This window comes from Drosophila bipectinata, chromosome 3L (assembly GCF_030179905.1).
Source record: "Drosophila bipectinata strain 14024-0381.07 chromosome 3L, DbipHiC1v2, whole genome shotgun sequence".
Taxonomy (NCBI): domain Eukaryota; kingdom Metazoa; phylum Arthropoda; class Insecta; order Diptera; family Drosophilidae; genus Drosophila; species Drosophila bipectinata.
The window spans coordinates 10,167,420-10,185,150 of NC_091738.1; the positions used below are offsets into that span (position 1 = coordinate 10,167,420).

Below are 17,731 nucleotides of genomic sequence, written 5' to 3' on the forward strand. Positions count from 1 at the left end.
GGGCAATCGCAGTTTCAAAAGTGTGGCAGGTCAACGACCCTTTTCTCTCGGCCACTTTGGAGCTTTTGCTCTCGCTCTCACGCTCTCTCTCTCAAGCGTCAAAAAAAAGCTCGTTTTTATAACATAAGCCTATCCTATGGGAGGATTAGGACCAGGACCCTTAGAGCCCAAGTTACGGCTTTATTCATTGCTTCTCTATCCAAGGTCAGGATCTACACTGGAGATCGTCCTTATCACTGTCCGTATCACAACCAACAACAGCAAAAAGACGCCACTGGGATTCCTAATTCAGATTAGATCGAAAACGATCGTTAACTTTGGCCGGCAATTCGCGAGCTTTTTGCAAAAAAAACGTGCATGCCTCAAGTTCAATGCCCGATATGCTGCTACTACCTGGCCAACACCGATTTTATAACTAATTTTAACTCGTAAAGCTCGCAGTTTTTTTTTCTAACTATCTTGTGTGTGTAGAATGCACATTCGTGAATGTGAATTAGAAATGTATTAGAAGAACGAATGTATTTATGAAAGCATGCATGGCCTTGAGATGTCAATGACCCCTTCTAGCGCGAAGCAACTGACGCGGAATTCCAAAATAGAAAACAATTGAAAATGCACTATCTTTCTATTTCTATAAACTGTTTAAATAATGCTGCGAATGTGTGCCTAACCTAAACCCAATTAATGTAAATAATTTTGATTTGTTTCCATATTACTATCTCGTAACTGCGCAACTAGGCGTATGCGCAATATTTATTTTAAAACGAGATTAGTTGAAAAATTTTACTTTAATTTAATATGTTTTTGATATAAGAATAATTATTTATGATTTTATTAAATTAAATACTCTCTTACATATGGTTTTCATATATTTGGGAAGTTTAATAACATTAGTGTTTTATTTTCATAAAAGGTTTTCAACTGGCAGGGGGAATCCCAGGAAATATAGTTATACCACATTGAGATAGAAGATTTATATATAATAGGAATAGGAAATTTTTATTTAATTTCGGTGTTTTAAGTTGTATTATTATTACCGATCCTTACAAAATATTGTTAAGAATCTTAATCAGCATTAAGTTTTGCAAATAATAAAAATTACCCAAAAATATTCTAAATTTTATTTGTATATTCTTAATAAAATGTATACAAATTATATTTTTTTTATGAAACCTTGATAGATTAAGGATACATCCCCCTACAACATCCGGTCATGTGGTAATCACAACATCGTCATTTCTAGTGCAAGTATCGGTGAGCTTTCCCGACGACTTTACTATAAAAGCCGGAACTCTTGGTGCAGGGCCTCAGTTGGAAGACAGCTCTCTAATAGTAACATTCCCACAGCCAAAATGAGCGATACCGAGCTCTCGAGTGCCGTGACGCGGGCGTTACTGGATCTCTACCAGCGACATGACGCTCCGTTGGACTCGCAGCCGATGGCGGGAGTTGGGGAAAACGCCTACGGCCAGGTACTTCGGGTAAGCTGGCCCACGATACCCGAAGCACCCTCGGTGGTCGTTAAGATGGCGCCAAAGAACGAGGCGCGGAGAGCGCATATGCATGTGGTGGACTACTACGCACGAGAGGTGTTCATGTACCAAGAGGTATTCCCCATATTCCGCGAACTGAATCCGGACCGAAGCATCTTCACAGTGGCGCCTGCTCTGGAGGCAAACGGTCTGCAGGCACCCAATGAGTTTCTAATCTTTGAGGATTTGGCTGGAAGCGGGTTTCGGCCCAACTCCCGCAGCTCCATGCCCACCTACGACATTGTTATCTGCACCCTGAAAGCCCTCGCCGAGATGCATTCCTGCTCCTTTGTCCTGCAGAACAAAAATCCAGCCAAGTTTGAGGAACTGGTCGGCCACATTAAGAAGGATAATTTATTTACCGAAAACATTGAGGCAGTGACCATAGAGTTTGGAAAGGTGCAGCTGAGAAAGACAGGAAACTTGCTGGGGGCAGCGGATGGGCAGCCATCTGAGGTGGCCGCCTTGCGCAAAGTACTGGAGCTCTGTGAGAAACACTTCAAGTCCCTGGCTCTCTACAGCGTGGACGGGGAATCTCAGAAACCATACTCTGTTATTTGTCATGGTGATTTTTGGAACAATAATATTCTATATAGATATGAGGTATATTAATCCTATTCTCATTTAAATCAAATTCTAAATGGAATTCTATTTCTAATCTTCAGCCAAATCTCGACCAGCCCGTGGAGGCCAAGCTCATCGACTTCCAGATGTCGCGCTATGCTCCTCCAGTCTTGGACATAGTCCACTACCTCTACACCTGTACGGAGAAGCCACTGCGAGATGAACACTTTAGTGCCTTTATGAATGCCTATTACGAGACTCTTGACCAAAAACTGACCTCCTGTGGCCTTCGCATCGAGGAGATGTATCCTCGCAGTGTTTTTGACCGGCAACTCCAACTCTATGGAGTCTATGGCCTAATTATGGGCGCCTTTTCCCTGCCCTTCTTCGTTTCCAATGCCAACGAGGTACTAGATATAGATACAGTATCGGAGGCCATTAAGGATCTTTCGGATAATGAGGCCGAGGCACCACAGTACCAGGAGCTAATCGAAGAATTCGAAATGCTGAACGAACGAACGTTGCCGATTTTCAAGCGCCGGATGGTCGGGATAGTCAGGGATCTGATCCAGTACAATATGACCGAACCTCTGTACAAGTTCGAGATCTAAAGAGCTTTAGTATTAACTAAAATATACAACTACGTTACCTGTAAAGAGTTAGTGATGTTTTTTTTTTGTTCATATTTATTCAGGGAACTCTAAGATTCTAATCAATCACAACTTAAGTTAAAATCCGCATAACATATAATATATGCCAACTAAGAATATAGCAATTGAATTTGCATAACTCAAAAGTAAAAACTAAATATGTACAGTATTTGAAAGATACATAATTACGTAATTACGATGTACACTCTACGGGTTTGTCAACCAAACCACAATTTGATTGTTTGCGGGTGTATTTTAATGGGATGAAGCCCCATTTCAACAGATTTTGTAAAACAATTCATAATTTAATCGTTTTGAAAAAGAATGTTGCAAGCAATATGATCAATAACTCTGCATAAGGTAGTATAGTACTTCAAATTTCATATTTGATATAATGAGGGGCTATAGCTAAATGTATAGCTATTTACATGGCATGCATTATGCACAGTCCAAGAATAGACTTCATCTTAAGGCCTAATTAGTACAATATGTGTCTTTCGCTAAAAACTAAGCATTTGCGTGTCATCTGATTTTTTAATAAAATAACAACTCATTGAGTTTATTGCAGCGATACGTGGGCTTGGCGTTTAATTTCCTTATGTCCAGCACTTGGATTCAAAATGAAGGGTCAATGTGGATTATAATAACTCATGATGAAGGAGACTTTTGACTTTTACTGCATTACTTCGCGGAAACGCTTCTGGCGCTCCAGGCTCTCAACCTCGGCCCAACAATTTCGCATATTGCGGAAGAGCTGTAATGTCAAAAAATTAGATAGATTTTAAATAGAGTATCTTAAGCACCTACCTCATCGATCCAGTTGTGCTCAGCCAGTAGATCATTGAGAATCTCAGTAGAGGTCTTTCCGGGGAACTGTTGCTGCTGCTCCGTGACCCTCTGGGAACAGTTGATGAAAAGATTGTACTTCTCGTGGGCAATCTTGTGGAAGAGATCGGCTCGCGCAGCACAGATGCGGCATAAGACAATGTCCTGAAATCGAATTTAAAAATGTACTCCACTTGAAAGACATAATAGATATAGATTTACCTTTTCGTAAACAATACGCGGATCGACCGGTATAGTCTGCATGGTGTTGGGATTATATGGTTCTCCAAAAAGTAAAAATCGCACTGCAATGCCTGGCTGATGACATCCGGCACAGTTCTTTTGGGTCAGGTTGTTCTGTTCCCACTCGGAAAAAACATGGCACTTGGGCCAGGTCTCAATGGAGGAGATGGTACTCCGTGTCCAAGGAGTGATGGCAAGTAGTTTACGCTTACAATTCTCCATAATGGTGTCCACGACCCGCACGCTACCCAAAAAGTAGTCATCTACAAGAGAGATGTGTTTGAAATTCATAAAATTTCAAAAGAACATGATTGAATCTCACCCTTTTCGCGCGTAATTTCGGAAAAGAAACTGGGATCGAGGGCCTGCGAGATCATGGTCTGAATATATATCTCAAAGTTGTCCCTGTACGACAGATAGTCCTCCATGATCTTCTCGATGAACTGCTCAGTGTCATCGGCCAGCAGCTCCGAACGCATAAACTCCACAATCGTTTCGGTGTGGGAATGTAGCTGCATGCGCACCGGCGCTTTGAGGTAGAGTTTCTTAGTTTCGAGATTCCAAGATGCGTACTGAAATCGGAGGAGGAGAGGATGTTTACTGGAGAACTACAGGATAGATATATCTCTAAGCTCACCTTTGACATATTGTGATAAAAGGTTTTTCCGTTTTGTCGGAAAGGCTCGTATTTCTGCAAGATACATTTCGAGTCCACTTGCCAGATGGTGGGCCAATCATTAACCAGATCCGATCGCAAAACAATAAAGTCCCCAGTCTGCAAGGCAAGTCAATTAGTAAACTATCTGAGCCTCCAATTATGGTGCCGGGCAACCTACTTTAAAGTTCTCCGAGTTGGCTGAGGTTCCCGATGATGCACTGGCATAGCCCACATCCCCCACGCCGGCCAGATTCTGCTGCGGATTGTAGCCAGTGTCACCAAGCTGTTGCACCTGCTGCTGCTGCTGTTGCTGATGGTGCTGCTGCTGCTGTTGCTGGGCCACCTGCTGCATCTGTTGCAATTGATGGTGTTGCTGCGGCGGTTGTTGCATTTGCTGGGGGGGATGGTCGTAGGTGTTCTTGCGGGGTGTGCCCTTCGAGCGGCGGGCCAGCTTGCGCTTCCCATAACCCTTGCCGGCATCATCGCTCTGGAGGATTTGGGTGGATTTTTAGTGGGAATTAGGAAGTTGAGGAGAGAGAGAGAAATATCTCTGGACTTACGTCTTCCTCTTGCGGAGTCCACACTGGATCCGTGTCCGAGTCGGTGAACTCGTCCTGCTCATTAACGGTTCCACCATCGCCAACGGCGGCACTGGAATTAAGTAGCATGGCGTGCATGCTGCTCTGCTTGGCCTTGCGGGAGCATTGCTCCCGTCGCGGCGGCACACTCAACGGGTCTGTGGAGAGCACAAAATTGGTTGGTTGGTTAAGCTTATTAGCAACATTGAACATGGGATACAGGATACGGGATACAGGATACAAGGACATGGGGGGAAACACCCCGAAGAAACACAAACGGAACGGCTACGGAAGCGCTACAACGACAACAACACCAGCAACAACACCATCTCCCACGCACCAGCACCTGGATCTCGGAATCGAAAAAAAATCGGAGTCCAAAATCCGATTCAGTCCATGAATGGAACAATGGAATATATATACCTTCTTACAAATTACAAATAATAAAAATACACGGTTTATTTGGGTTTTTGAAAATTAATAATATTTGTTCTTCTCGATTTCATCTCAAAAATACTTTATACTTTTGTTCATGGGATTCTTCTCCTTTTTTTAGCGTTTTTTTCTTTGCAAAATTTTTGTTTTTTTGCATTTTTTTTTGCTCTTTTAACAATTTAAAAGTTAGCATTTTCCGTTTTTTTTTTTTTAAGTATTTTATCATTATGGTTTTGTTTTTTGTCATTATGGTTTTTTTTTTTTTGTTTATACATATACACACCGTCCATGGTATTCAGTCGGTAGTCTGTCGTCTCCTGTCTGTCCCTGTTCATGTCCATGTCCGTGTGGTGTGGTGTGGGTTGTGGTGCTGCATGGCGTGGGTGGGTGGTTGGGATGGTTGGTTGGTTGGTGCTAGTGCTGCCATGGCCACAGCAGGTTTATAAAATGATGAGGATTCGGCGCTGCTGGTGCTGCTGGCGTTGGCGTTGCCGTCGTCGTACTAGCATTCGTATTCGCATTCGAGTTAACGCTGCCTGCTGATGTGTTGTTGTGGTGATTGTTGTTGTTGTTGTTGTTGTTGTTGTAGTTGTTGCATGGCGTGGAAGTAGCGATAGTGGAGTGCTTATTGGTACTATGCTGTTGGTCAAGTAACATACCTTGACCGGCTGCCAATTGAGCGCAATGCTGCTGGACAAAGTGCTGGCCGCTCATCTGTTGCTGCTGCTGTTGTTGTTGTTGTTGTTGCTGCTGTTGCTGTTGCTGGGCATATGGCCGGAAGGCGGCCTGATCCCCCGGCTGTTGGATGACAGAGGACGAGGACGAAGGTGCTGATTCCGCGGCAGCAGCAGCAGCCACCATCTGGGCGTGCGGACGCTTCTTCGGTAGAATCTGCGTCTGCGAGAGTATTTTGATGCGATGTCCATCATCGCCCACGAGTCCTGTAAGGCCATCGCCCGGATGGCCCGCCTCTACCGCCGACTGGGGGGCCTGTGATGTGGCCGGTTCGTCACCACCGCTCCCAGCTCCCTTGCCACCTTTCCGTTTGTACGGCGCCCTCGGGTAGTTCAACTTTCTGGATGGCTTCACAACCGGCGGCGGATCGTCGTCCCGCTCGCCCTGCAGAAACTTCAGATAGCTGTCCATGAACTGGGTCTTCTTCTCCCCAATTTGTGTGCCCACGCTAACGGGCTTCGGGGCAGCGGGACTGTAAGCAGCGGCGGCGGGTGCACTAGCAGCAGGCGTTGATGGCGTGGGTACTGTACCGTGACCATGTCCGTTCTGGGGGCATGGCGGTTCCGGCGATGGCGTTTTGTTTGGATTCCGTATACCAAAGTTCGTGTTATTGGTGGAGGAGTTGGTGCCCCGTCCATTGCTGGAGATTGAATTGGCATACCCCTGCTTGGGGGTACTGCTCGTGTCCGCCAGAAAGTCCAGCTCCTCCTCGATATTGGGCACGATCACCTTGTTGCTGGCCGCCGCTGCAGCAGCAGCCGCCGCAGCTGCCGACGCCTCCTCCTCCTGCTGTTCGGTCTTCTCCTGGCGCTGTTGCTGCGCCTGCTGTTGGGCTTGCTGCTGGGAATAGGCTTGCTGGTGCTGCTGTTGCGTGTAGGCGGCTTGCTGCTGCTGTTGCTGTTGTTGCGCCTGTTGCTGCTGGGCCTGCTGCTGCTGCTGCTGCATACAGGCCGTGTACTGGGAGGCGATGGGCTGGGGGAAGGCTGGATAGTATTGCGCCAACTGGGTCAGGTGCGACTGGGCCTGGGACGACTGCAGATGGGCCGGCTGGGGCAGGTGTTGCTGCTGGGCTGCCGCCTGCTGCTGCTGCTGTTGTTGCTGCTGGTGCTGTTGCTGCTGGCTCTGCTGCGGATATGTGGGTATGTTGATGGTGGCCGCTGGCGAAACCGACGCCGCATTGTTTTCCGTCTTGAGGGGCGTGTTCCACTTGCTGTTGAAGTCGTAGTACGTATTCTGTTGCTGTTGCTGCTGATTGTGCTGCTGCTGCTGCTGTTGCGCCTGCTGTTGTTGCTGCTGCTGCAGCTGGTGATGTTGCGGCTCCTGGGGACTTCGTACGCTGCCATAGTCGCTGCTGGTCGGTATGAGCGTCTTCTTGGGCTGCCGCTTGCGTGGTGTCTTCGCCGGCTTTGGCGGCGGCTTCACCTCCTCCTGCAAATAGATGGGAGGACAAAGGACACACAGTTAGCAGTGGCAGGTCTAGAAGGACATCACACTATTACTAAGCTTATGCGAAGCCAGTTTTGTTCTTGGATTTTGCAAACTAGCCGACTCTTTAGCATAAACAAAGTACTCATCAGATAGCTTAGACATGGGGACTTGGACATTAGGAACAGAGATGGAGGACATGAACACCCCTGGGCTGCGAACTGGAACCCTCCCCCCCCAGATCATACCATTACAACATAACGTCACAGTTTCAAAAGTGGCCACAGGACTCTAGATTAGAGCGTTAGTTAAGCTGTTAACGAAGCAAGTTAGTTAAGAAATAAAAAATCTTTAAACAGAAAACCAACTAAGCAACAAGGAGGTGGTAATGTCATGCAAGGAATAGGATAGGAGAAGGCTCTAAAATCAATCTGAATTAAGCTATATTAAGATATATCCCATAAGGAGTATTATTAATTGAAAGAATAGACAGAAAGCAGGTTAGGTCACAAACAAAAATGAAACAAACAAATATATACAGAAATAAAACAACAAAAGAGATACAAACCTTGGGCACTACTTGAATCTGTGACGTTAAGTTGCCGGCCGCTGCTATCATGTTGGCCACCACATGCTGCCGTCGCCCCGTATGGGTCTGGGTCTGGGACTGAGACTGCTCCTGCAGTTGCAGTTGCTCCCCATCGACCACTCCGGTGGTGTAAAAGGTTTGCTTGATCTCGAGCCCCGGCGGCAGATTGAATACCAGATTCTCACCGCCAGTCTCCACTGTGGATGCGGTCTCGCTGCCATAATCTAGCTGGCGCTGTTCCTGCTTCACCTGCAGCTGGAGCACATTCTTAATGTCCTCTTGAACGGCCGCCGCTCCACCACCCGATCCCTCTTCCAGCTTTGTCGTCCAGCAGAGATTCTGCTGCTGCTGCTGCTGTGGGTGGGGGTGGGGGTGGGGGTGTTGCTGCAGGGTGCTTTGTATCACAGATGAATAGGCCACCGTGGTGGGCGGGGCGGCAGACGAACCAGCGCCTGTTTCTGGTCGCCTCTGTACTGGCGATGCCGTCTTGTAGACGATAACCTGGGCCTGCGGCGTGCTGACCACGCCCACGGCATGTAAATTCGTGATTGGCGAACCGGCCGCCGAGCTGAGAGCCGGACTAGCATACTGCACCGGATAGGATGCAGCAGTGGGAACAACGGCCACCGGACTATCGCTCGGCTGCTCGACAATGGTGGCACGATATGACTGGCCATCTTTCCGTGTGACCTTCACCTTTCGCCCATCGATCGTGTAATAGGTGTCCGTTTCCATTTCCGTATCCCCAGCTACCTCCTGTTGCAGTTGTTGCAACTGTTGTTGTTGTTGGGCTGCCACTTGCTGCTGCTGTTGTTGTTGTTGTTGTTGTTGTTGCAGATGAATTAGATGAATTGAATCGTTGTAGGCTTTAATATGCTTTTCCTGCTTAATCAGCTAAACCGCCGCCAATCGAAATCGAAATCGGAAGAAGTGTTTTGGTTTTTTTGGTTTTAAGTTAAAGCTTAAATGGTTCTCTGGGTGTTCTCGGAGATGGGGTTAGTATGCGATAAATGCGATAGACACAGCGTTGGGGTTTAAATGAGAGATAGCCTCCCCAGAATTAGGTTCAAACTTTGGTGGAACGACAGGAGGGTGGAGGGACAATGATCTGCCAGCTCGAACAATAATAGTCAGTTTTTAAGAAAAACTATTAATTCTTCTATATTTTTTTAAATTATTTGTTGAGTCTTTTGGAGATTCTTCTCCTGGCCTTCTAAGATGTTATGATTATGTCAGAAACAGGGACTTTTTTTTTAGATTTTGCAAAATAATGAATTCCAGTAATGTGTGGCATAAACGCAGTATATATATAATATATATAGAAATCAAACTTACCACTTTATCGGCCACCAGATTGAGTTGCTGCTGAGCCTGCTGTTGGGCCTGCTGCTGTTGTTGTTGCTGCTGCTGGGCCTGTTGCTGTTGTTGTTGGGCCTGCTGCTGCTGCATCGCCAGGAAGGTGTTGGATATCATGTTCGGCGTGTTCCAGGTGAGCGAAGTGGACGTTAGGGCCACTGTCGTCGGCGATGGTGATGCTCCGCTCGATGACGAATTCTCGCCATAATAATTCGAGGCCACATTATTGGCCACGGCAGCTGCTGCCGCCGATACCGCTGCCTGGTTCTGGAACGTGGTGAGCTGCTTGTCCAGCGAACTGGGCAGCTGCAGTTGGCGGTGCGGCGTGCTCACCGCCGACGAGGCATAGTGGGCGGGCTTGGGCTGAACACTGGCTGCCGCTGCATGGTGGTATATCTGCTGGAATACTGGATTATATCCGCCAATTGGCGACGGTGGAACGAAACTGCCACCGCTAGCCGCCGCTGCATTAAAACTGGCAATACTCGCCGCCGTAATGGTGGCCAAATGCGGGTGCTGGAAGTCGTCGGCGGTGCCGCCTGAGCTGCCGGCACTGGCGGGCACAATGCGGTTGTAGGCATACGACCATGGGCTGGAGTTTGGATCCATGGCGCTGGTATCGAATTCAACTGCTGCTGCTGCTCCTGCTCCTGCTGGCGCTAGCGGTAACTGTAATTATTAAAATCAAGTTAATAATATTATTTAAAAAAATTATTTTATTTTTGTTTTTTTTAGGCAGGTAAGTGGACAGGTTGCTGTTTATTTTGATGAACGACTTTAGGAATATGCGAGAAAACCCTACTACAGCTTTGAGGTTGTATTCTTTTTTCCATTCGTTCCTGTTTTTTGCACTCTTTATCCCCCCACCACATTCTCCTTCGTTTCGTTTTTTTTTTTTGTATCCCTTTAGCCACGCTGCGCTTGGCTCCCCCTGCATAATTTTGGCGTCTGTATTTTGTGTCTTGGCGCTCTGCTGAAAATTAACCCGCCTTTATGTGTTCTCCGACTGGAGAGTTGGGATATGCTACCCGAAACTTGGCTGCACTTGAATATTGTTATTAAAGGTCACCCATTGGTGGGGATAATTTTGTTTTCGTAATTTTATTTTTGGGCTAGGGATATTTTTTTCCGTATTTTCCTTCAGCACTTTGCGCTTGTACATATATGTATCCATACACACAAAAACACACACACACACTGGCACATACACGCTCATGGGATATACATAGATGCGTGCGTGTTGGAGGATTGGCACTAACTTGTCGTTGTTATAGATTTCGGATCGAAGCAATCTGGCTGCTTGGGGTCAGCATTCTCATCACATCGGATTTTAAACGATACTTTTGTATTTAATTTTGAGTGCAACTTTTTTTACTGCGGTGCATAACTTTTTGTAGCATTCGCTCTTCTTCTTTCGAATCTCCAAAATGGCCGCTAGTGAACCACTAGTTTGTGGATCCAATGGTTCGCGTAAATAATGCCACGGTGAACTAGTTCGCGGCTCGCGGGAGTGTTTATTGTTTGTATTTGCTTCGCCGTCATCGTGTTTTGTTCTCCCTTGGAGTTTGAATTAGTTAATCTATTTTCTTTAGTCAATATAAGTTGGTAAGTGATTAACAGATATTCTAAATTGATTCGACAAGCGACAGATGGATAAACACAGAATTCGTTTTTCACGTGTAATGCGCCATTCTCGGAAGTGTTGTATAAGACTACATTCAGAGCTGCCGGCAATCAAGAAATGCTGAGACTTATTAAAATCAATTTTAGTTTTTATTTACGTTTTATGGCGGCTGTTTAAGGCACATTTAGTTGTGTATAAACAATATAATCTCCCCGATTTATGCACTTATGCAGCGGCTTACACAACACTGTTTCACTGGAACCAGTTCTTTTAGCTAACCCAGTGGTAAATTCGGTAGTATCGCTGAATTTTGAATAAATTTGTGGTTAATAGAATGTTTAATAGATGTTTCTGTACAATTTGCAATTTATTTTGCAGCCAATTGAAAATTACAGATTATACAAGGACATGACCTTATCCCATCCATCAAAATCAATTCGCCAATATTTAAACTAAGGCGTTAGGCAGCACTGCTGCGAATCAATTAGTTGTCTCTTAAATATGAAATTAATAAGGCACAAGTAATTTTTTTTGAAAGATTTTTTTTTAAACGTGTGAAACATTAAAATATATAAATAATCAAACAATTTTTAATTTCCTACAAATAAAAATAAGTAAGAAAACAATCGATATGCAACTCCACCCACGCGTTTCTCAACACACATTGAACGGAACCGGTTCGATATTCTGCTGTTTTATTGTTGGTTCACTTGCTAATGACAGTCATTTTACGTATTCATTGCTAAAAGAAAATTGAAAAAATATATTTTCCCGAATTTCCGGTTAGTCATCCGCCCAATCCGATCTTCATTTAGAGCCAGCCAAATCAAACGCGAGGTAAGTAGATTAGAATTGCGAACTGCAAAAGGAAACAGCTTGAAGCTACTCTGCGTACGTGTAAATGGAGTGAGACGCCCACTAAATCGCAATCACAACATTTTAGAGCACATCGACATGGACTTCGGAGACGATTTCGCTGCCCCCAAGGAGGAAGTCGATCCCGCCGCCGAGTTTTTGGCGCGCGAACAGTCTGCCCTCGGAGATCTCGAGGCTGAGATTACGGGAGGCTCCGCCACATCCGCTCCAGCTGCCACAACGGACGATGGATTGGGCGAGCTGCTCGGCGGAGGAAGCAGTAGTGCTGGCGATGTCTTGGGCAGCGAACTTTCTGCAGCGGGTGGCGCAGGCCTAGAGTCCTCAACGGGCAGTTTTGAGGTCATCGGTGGCGAGTCCAATGAACCCCTGGGGATTTCCGGGCCCCCTCCTTCGCGGGAGGAGCCAGAAAAACTGCGCAAGTGGCGTGAGGAGCAGAAACAACGACTAGAGGAGAAGGACCTCGAGGAGGAGAGGAAAAAGGAGGAGTTGCGACAACAGGCCAAAAAGGAACTGGACGATTGGTTACGCCAGATAGGTGATTCCATCTCGAAGACGAAGCTGGCGTCACGCAATGCTGAAAAACAGGCTGCCACACTGGAGAACGGATCTATTGAACCCGGCACCGAATGGGAGCGCATAGCCAAGCTGTGCGACTTCAATCCGAAAGTGAACAAGGCGGGCAAGGACGTCTCCCGAATGCGCTCCATATACCTGCACCTCAAGCAGAATCCCATACAGGTGCAGAAGAGCACTTAGGAGGGCACCCTGGGCGCCGCCGCTGATAGTTTTAATTACGTACTCGCCTAACCACACATTGAGTTGAATATGAAAATTATTATTAAAAGTATTCGCTGTATATTCCAATTTATGATACATAAAATATTATTATTGCTGCTGAATCGCTGCGATCATCGTTTGACTAATGAATGCAATAAAGAACATGCACACAGTAGTCCTATTTTCCTTGACTATCAAATACCTATCATTAAAAGCATCAGGACATAAAAAAAGTTAGGAAAAAGATCAAATGAAAAATAAATCTCGGAAACTAGGACATTAAATGTTTTTCTCGTTGGTATTGGGGGTCCAAAATGCTCCAAACACTGGCAGTTTCCAGTCGAAAAGCTCCTCTCTTTTATTTAAGAATAAATATTTATCTCAATGGTATACTGAAAATAAAATTGATTCATCAAGTCTCCGAGCCGAACAGCCGAATTGTTTATTGTGTTTGATAGCCTTATCGCATATGTTTGATGCTACCAACACAACACAATTCCTTATCACTGTTTTAATTTTACTCACAGAATAAGCGACTATAATGCTATCATATTAGCGATGTCAGTGTGGGTTATAATTTCAATGGGATTTTATTCTAGTAACTGTAATATTTTGGATGATTCATCGTCACTTTCCTTTATGCTTTTGCAGTGATATGTCTCAAGAAGCGTTTGTTCAAAATGGAGATGATTGTGCAGAGAACTTAAAGCGAATGAACTATTTGCACTGGGACGACTATTTCATGGCTACATCCTTGCTCTCGGCACAGCGAAGCAAGGATCCAGTTACCCAGGTGGGTGCTTGCATTGTGGATTCACAAAACAGAATAGTGGCCATTGGTTACAATGGATTTCCCCGGAACTGCAGCGACGATGAGTTTCCATGGACGAAAGCCAAGAAGGACACGAAGGACTACAACCCGCTCGAGGATAAGAAGATGTATGTGGTGCACGCGGAGGCCAATGCCATCCTCAACAGCAACGGTGCCAGATTGACTGGAACGCGTTTGTATACCACACTGTTTCCATGCAACGAATGTGCCAAGCTCATTATACAGGTATATAATTAACTTAAGTAATTCAGCAATCTATGTCATGTCTATTAAATAATTCCATATTTCAGTCGGGAATTTCTGATATTCTTTATTTGTCGGATAAGTACGCGGAGAAACCCACTTATCGGGCTTCACGGCGAATGCTGGATGCGGTAGGCGTTGGCCACAGACGCCATGTGCCCAAACAAAAGCAGATTATCATTAATTTTGACGACATCCTGGACGAGGATCCCAACTCTTCACTGAACCTTAACGACCTTCACTTGTGATATCAGTGTCACAATGGAACTTAGGATAGAACTTTCAAGACCACCGTGTACTTATGTGTTTGTCAATGTCATTTTAATTTGATTTTAGACGTGATTCGTTTGTCCCTCTAGTAAAATTAGTAACGAACCAAATAAATTCCAAAATGACAAATGTAAGTGGGCTTATTGTCTCATTATATCATTTTATTCAAAAGGCCGAGTAGATCCCACGAAATCGCTGTCTTGTCGCAGATCGTCACTTAACGTTACATACTTTTGATGAATGAATTACTTGAAGTCGTCTACTCATTGTATATAAAAAAGAACCTGTGTGTTTATTAAATATATAAATACAAATACAGCTCTACAAATAAGAACAATATATTAGTAATGAAACGAGCGCATATGCGTCAATATGAATGAAATAATCATGTTTTTATGTGAGCTCCCATTAGGAAAACTTAGAAAACAATTGTAAAATGTATTATTGACAAAGGTGTAGCCTTTCCTGGTATCCTTTAAGGTATTCCGCTCAAGAATCCGATGATTTTTGGCCAAGATATAGCCTTCTGAATGACTCAGATGGTAATTTGCACTCTTTTTCGTATTTTTGAGGGGGATCCCCCAGAAAAATTTAGAAAAGATCTCAGAAATATTTTGTTCCTGGATTTTAATGCAGATTAGTGGAGAATCGATCCACGAATCAATTGCGGTATTCCGCTCATGAATCAAATGATTTTTGGCCAAGATATAGCCTTCTGGGTGGCTCAGATAGTAACTTTCACTCTTTTTCGGATTTTTGAAGGGGACCCCCAGAAAAATTGAGAAAAAATCTCAAAAATATTTTGTTCCTGGATTTTAATGTAGATTAATGGGGAATCGATCCACAAATCATTTGCGGTATTCCGCTCAAGAATCAAATGATTTTTGGCCAAGATATAGCCTTCTGGGTGGCTCAGATAGTAACTTTCACTCTTTTTCGGATTTTTGAAGGGGACCCCCCAGAAAAATTGAGAAAAAATCTCAAAAATATTTTGTTCTTGGATTTTAATGCAGATTAGTGGAGAATCGATCCACGAATCATTTGCGGTATTCCGCTCATGAATCAGATGATTTTTGGCCAAGATATAGCCTTTTGGGTGGCTCAGATAGTAACTTTCACTCTTTTTCGGATTTTTGAAGCGGACCACCCAGAAAAATTGAGAAAAAATCTCAAAAATATTTTGTTCCTGGATTTTAATCCAGATTAGTGGAGAATCGATCCACGAATCATTTGCGGTATTCCTCTCAAGAATCCGGTGAGTTTTGGCCAAGATATAGCCTTCTGGTGACTTAGATGGTAATTTTCTCTTCTTGTTGGAATTTTGAAGGGGACCCCCCGGAAAAATTGAGAAAAAATCTTAAAAATATTGTGTTCCTGGATTTTAATGCAGATTAGTGGAGAATCAATCCACGAGTCATTTAAGGCATTCTGCTGAAGAATCGGTTGATTTTTGGCCAAGATATAGCCTTTTTAGTGACTCAGATGGTCATTTCCACTCTTTTTCGGATTTTTGAAGGGACCCCCCAGAAAAATTGAGAAAAAATCTGAAAAATATTTTCTTCCTGGATTTTAATGCAGATTAGTGGAGAATCGATCCACAAATCATTTGCGGTATTCCACACAAGAATCCGATGAGTTTTGGCCAAGATCTAGCCTTTTGGGTGACTTAGATGGTAATTTCCTCTTCTTTTTGGAATTTTGAAGGGACCCCCCAGAAAAATTGAGAAAAAATCTCAGAAATATTTTGTTCCTGGATTTTAATGCAGATTAATGGAGAATCCGCCCACGAATCATTTGCGGTATTCCGCTTAATAATACGCTTTAATTTAGCCTTCCCTGGAGCTCATGTATTCCTCGCTATATACATACATTTCAATGAGAACAGAGAAATGTGTTATAAAACCATTTTGTTAGTAAAACAAACTCTTTAAAAACATAAAAAAATGATGATTTAATATATAATTGGCCATGAACCACAACTAACACCTATTCTATACTACGGAAAAAGATAAGATTAAGGGGCCCTTTATAGGAGGTTTATAAAATAAAAATACCAAACAATCGCGAAAAAAGGACAAGAACGTCATATAGGTGGTACGTTATAAAAAGGTTTGGCGAAAAAAAATCGAATCACTTGAAGTGCATTGTTCGAAGAAAGTGGACCCATAGAAGGTAAAGCTGAAACAAAAGAATCGAGTCACTTGCTTTGCGTCTCCACCGGTATAATTTAGATCCTTTTTTTTTGAAAAGAAAAAAACTCCAAACTAAAAGATGGCCAATACTCAAAATATCTCTGCGAAAATAGAATGTCCGAGTTATGATGACTACTTTATGGCCATGGCTGTGTTGGTGCGAATGCGAAGCAAGGATCCAGTTACCAAAGTGGGTGCTTGCATTGTAGGTTCGGAGAGCCGACTATTAGGATATGGATACAATGGATTTCCTCGGAACTGCAGCAACGAAGCGTGCTCCTGGGAGAAAAGTAAATCGGACCCGATGAAGAATAAGAAGATGTATGTGGTGCACGCGGAGGCCAATGCGATCCTGCATAGCAACGGTACCAGGTTGACTGGAACGTGTTTATATACCACACTCTTTCCATGTAACGAATGCACCAAGTTAATTATACAGGTATGTACAATGTATACAATTACAAAAATATTAATAGAGTATGATGGACCATCCTGCAGTCGGGCATTTCTAAAGTTCTTTATTTGTCGGACAAGTATTACGAAAAGAACAAAGTTAAGGCCTCAAAAAAGATGCTGCAATTGGCTGGAGTTGAAGTTATACGTCATGTGCCTCAGAAATCCCACATTCAGATTGATTTTGCTGAAATCCTGAACGAGGATCCCTCCTATTTAGGATCGAACTAAAGGTTCTAAAGGTATTGAAACAATATGATGATAATTATCATAACCATATTACTATCCTATATAAATATAAATATTTTTGGGAATTGGAAATATTAAAAAAAAAAACTTATGTAAGCTTTATTTTCCCTTTATTAAAAGAAATCTTTTTCGACCTTTTGCTAAGACCTTTACTAGACTTTCTAGGAATGTAATCTTAAAACTGCATATACCAATTTCTAAAAGAGATAAGATAAGGTCTTGGTTCTTGATTATGAAATTAATAGCTGCAAATTATTGTGTAATCTATAATTGTGCAATTTTATAATCAAACCATTTGGTTTCGTGCAGTCGAAAAGAGCGGACATGAAAGCAAAACGATTTTTTGCAGAAACCAGAAAAAGCACCATAACCTGAAGAAACTGCCTGTCCTATAGTTGATTAGATTCATATTTCAGATCTAAAACAAATTTAAAACTAAATTGTCGAAAGCTAATTTAATTTCTATCATTGTGGTGTACAATTACTTTAATTAAGTAAGTCACTTTTGAAGTTTAATGACAGGGTTTGCAAAAAAAGAAAGAGAGAAATTCGCATGCAGCCATTTTTAATACTGGACTCAGTAAAATGTTTATGGGACATACATATTTAAATGGCTTTCCAGCAC

The 17,731-nt window shown here is 43.5% G+C and overlaps 4 protein-coding genes and 1 long non-coding RNA gene across 11 annotated transcripts; 4 read left to right on the plus strand and 1 right to left on the minus strand.

The window, feature by feature from the left end:
* The first annotated feature begins 1,283 nt into the window (after positions 1-1,283).
* On the plus strand, positions 1,284-2,752 carry LOC108130119 (uncharacterized). The gene is made up of 2 exons (XM_017248459.3): positions 1,284-2,135; positions 2,198-2,752. Exons 1-2 carry the CDS (start codon positions 1,353-1,355, stop codon positions 2,705-2,707), a joined length of 1,293 nt encoding a protein of 430 aa, XP_017103948.2. The 5' UTR covers positions 1,284-1,352; the 3' UTR covers positions 2,708-2,752.
* Positions 2,753-3,360: 608 nt separating this feature from the next.
* On the minus strand, positions 3,361-11,460 carry LOC108130109 (uncharacterized). Of its 7 annotated transcripts, none has more exons than XM_070280427.1 (11): positions 11,372-11,460; positions 9,570-10,259; positions 8,214-9,128; positions 6,145-7,648; positions 5,033-5,208; positions 4,651-4,959; positions 4,452-4,589; positions 4,137-4,386; positions 3,794-4,077; positions 3,554-3,736; positions 3,361-3,500 (listed from the first exon to the last, which is right to left on the minus strand). In XM_070280427.1, the coding sequence occupies exons 2-11, from the start codon at positions 10,197-10,199 to the stop codon at positions 3,420-3,422; spliced, it is 4,470 nt and encodes a 1,489-aa protein (XP_070136528.1). In that variant the 5' UTR covers positions 10,200-10,259; positions 11,372-11,460; the 3' UTR covers positions 3,361-3,419. The 7 variants fall into 7 exon arrangements, with proteins under 7 accessions (XP_070136528.1, XP_070136530.1, XP_017103930.2 ...); XM_070280429.1 differs by lacking the exon at positions 11,372-11,460 and adding an exon at positions 10,850-10,988 and having other exon boundaries at positions 8,214-9,041; XM_017248441.3 differs by lacking the exon at positions 11,372-11,460 and adding an exon at positions 10,850-10,988.
* LOC108130138 (probable deoxycytidylate deaminase) lies at positions 11,061-14,346 on the plus strand. The gene is made up of 3 exons (XM_017248482.3): positions 11,061-11,195; positions 13,519-13,924; positions 13,990-14,346. The coding sequence occupies exons 2-3, from the start codon at positions 13,523-13,525 to the stop codon at positions 14,188-14,190; spliced, it is 603 nt and encodes a 200-aa protein (XP_017103971.2). The 5' UTR covers positions 11,061-11,195; positions 13,519-13,522; the 3' UTR covers positions 14,191-14,346.
* On the plus strand, positions 11,892-13,042 carry Clc (clathrin light chain). Its single transcript, XM_017248481.3, has 2 exons — positions 11,892-12,051; positions 12,158-13,042. The coding sequence occupies exon 2, from the start codon at positions 12,169-12,171 to the stop codon at positions 12,844-12,846; it is 678 nt and encodes a 225-aa protein (XP_017103970.1). The 5' UTR covers positions 11,892-12,051; positions 12,158-12,168; the 3' UTR covers positions 12,847-13,042.
* Positions 14,347-16,309: 1,963 nt separating the features above from the next.
* LOC108130139 (uncharacterized) lies at positions 16,310-17,108 on the plus strand. The gene is made up of 3 exons (XR_011442850.1): positions 16,310-16,384; positions 16,463-16,843; positions 16,903-17,108. It is a non-coding gene; the product is annotated as an uncharacterized lncRNA (long non-coding RNA).
* The last annotated feature ends 623 nt before the right edge of the window (positions 17,109-17,731 follow it).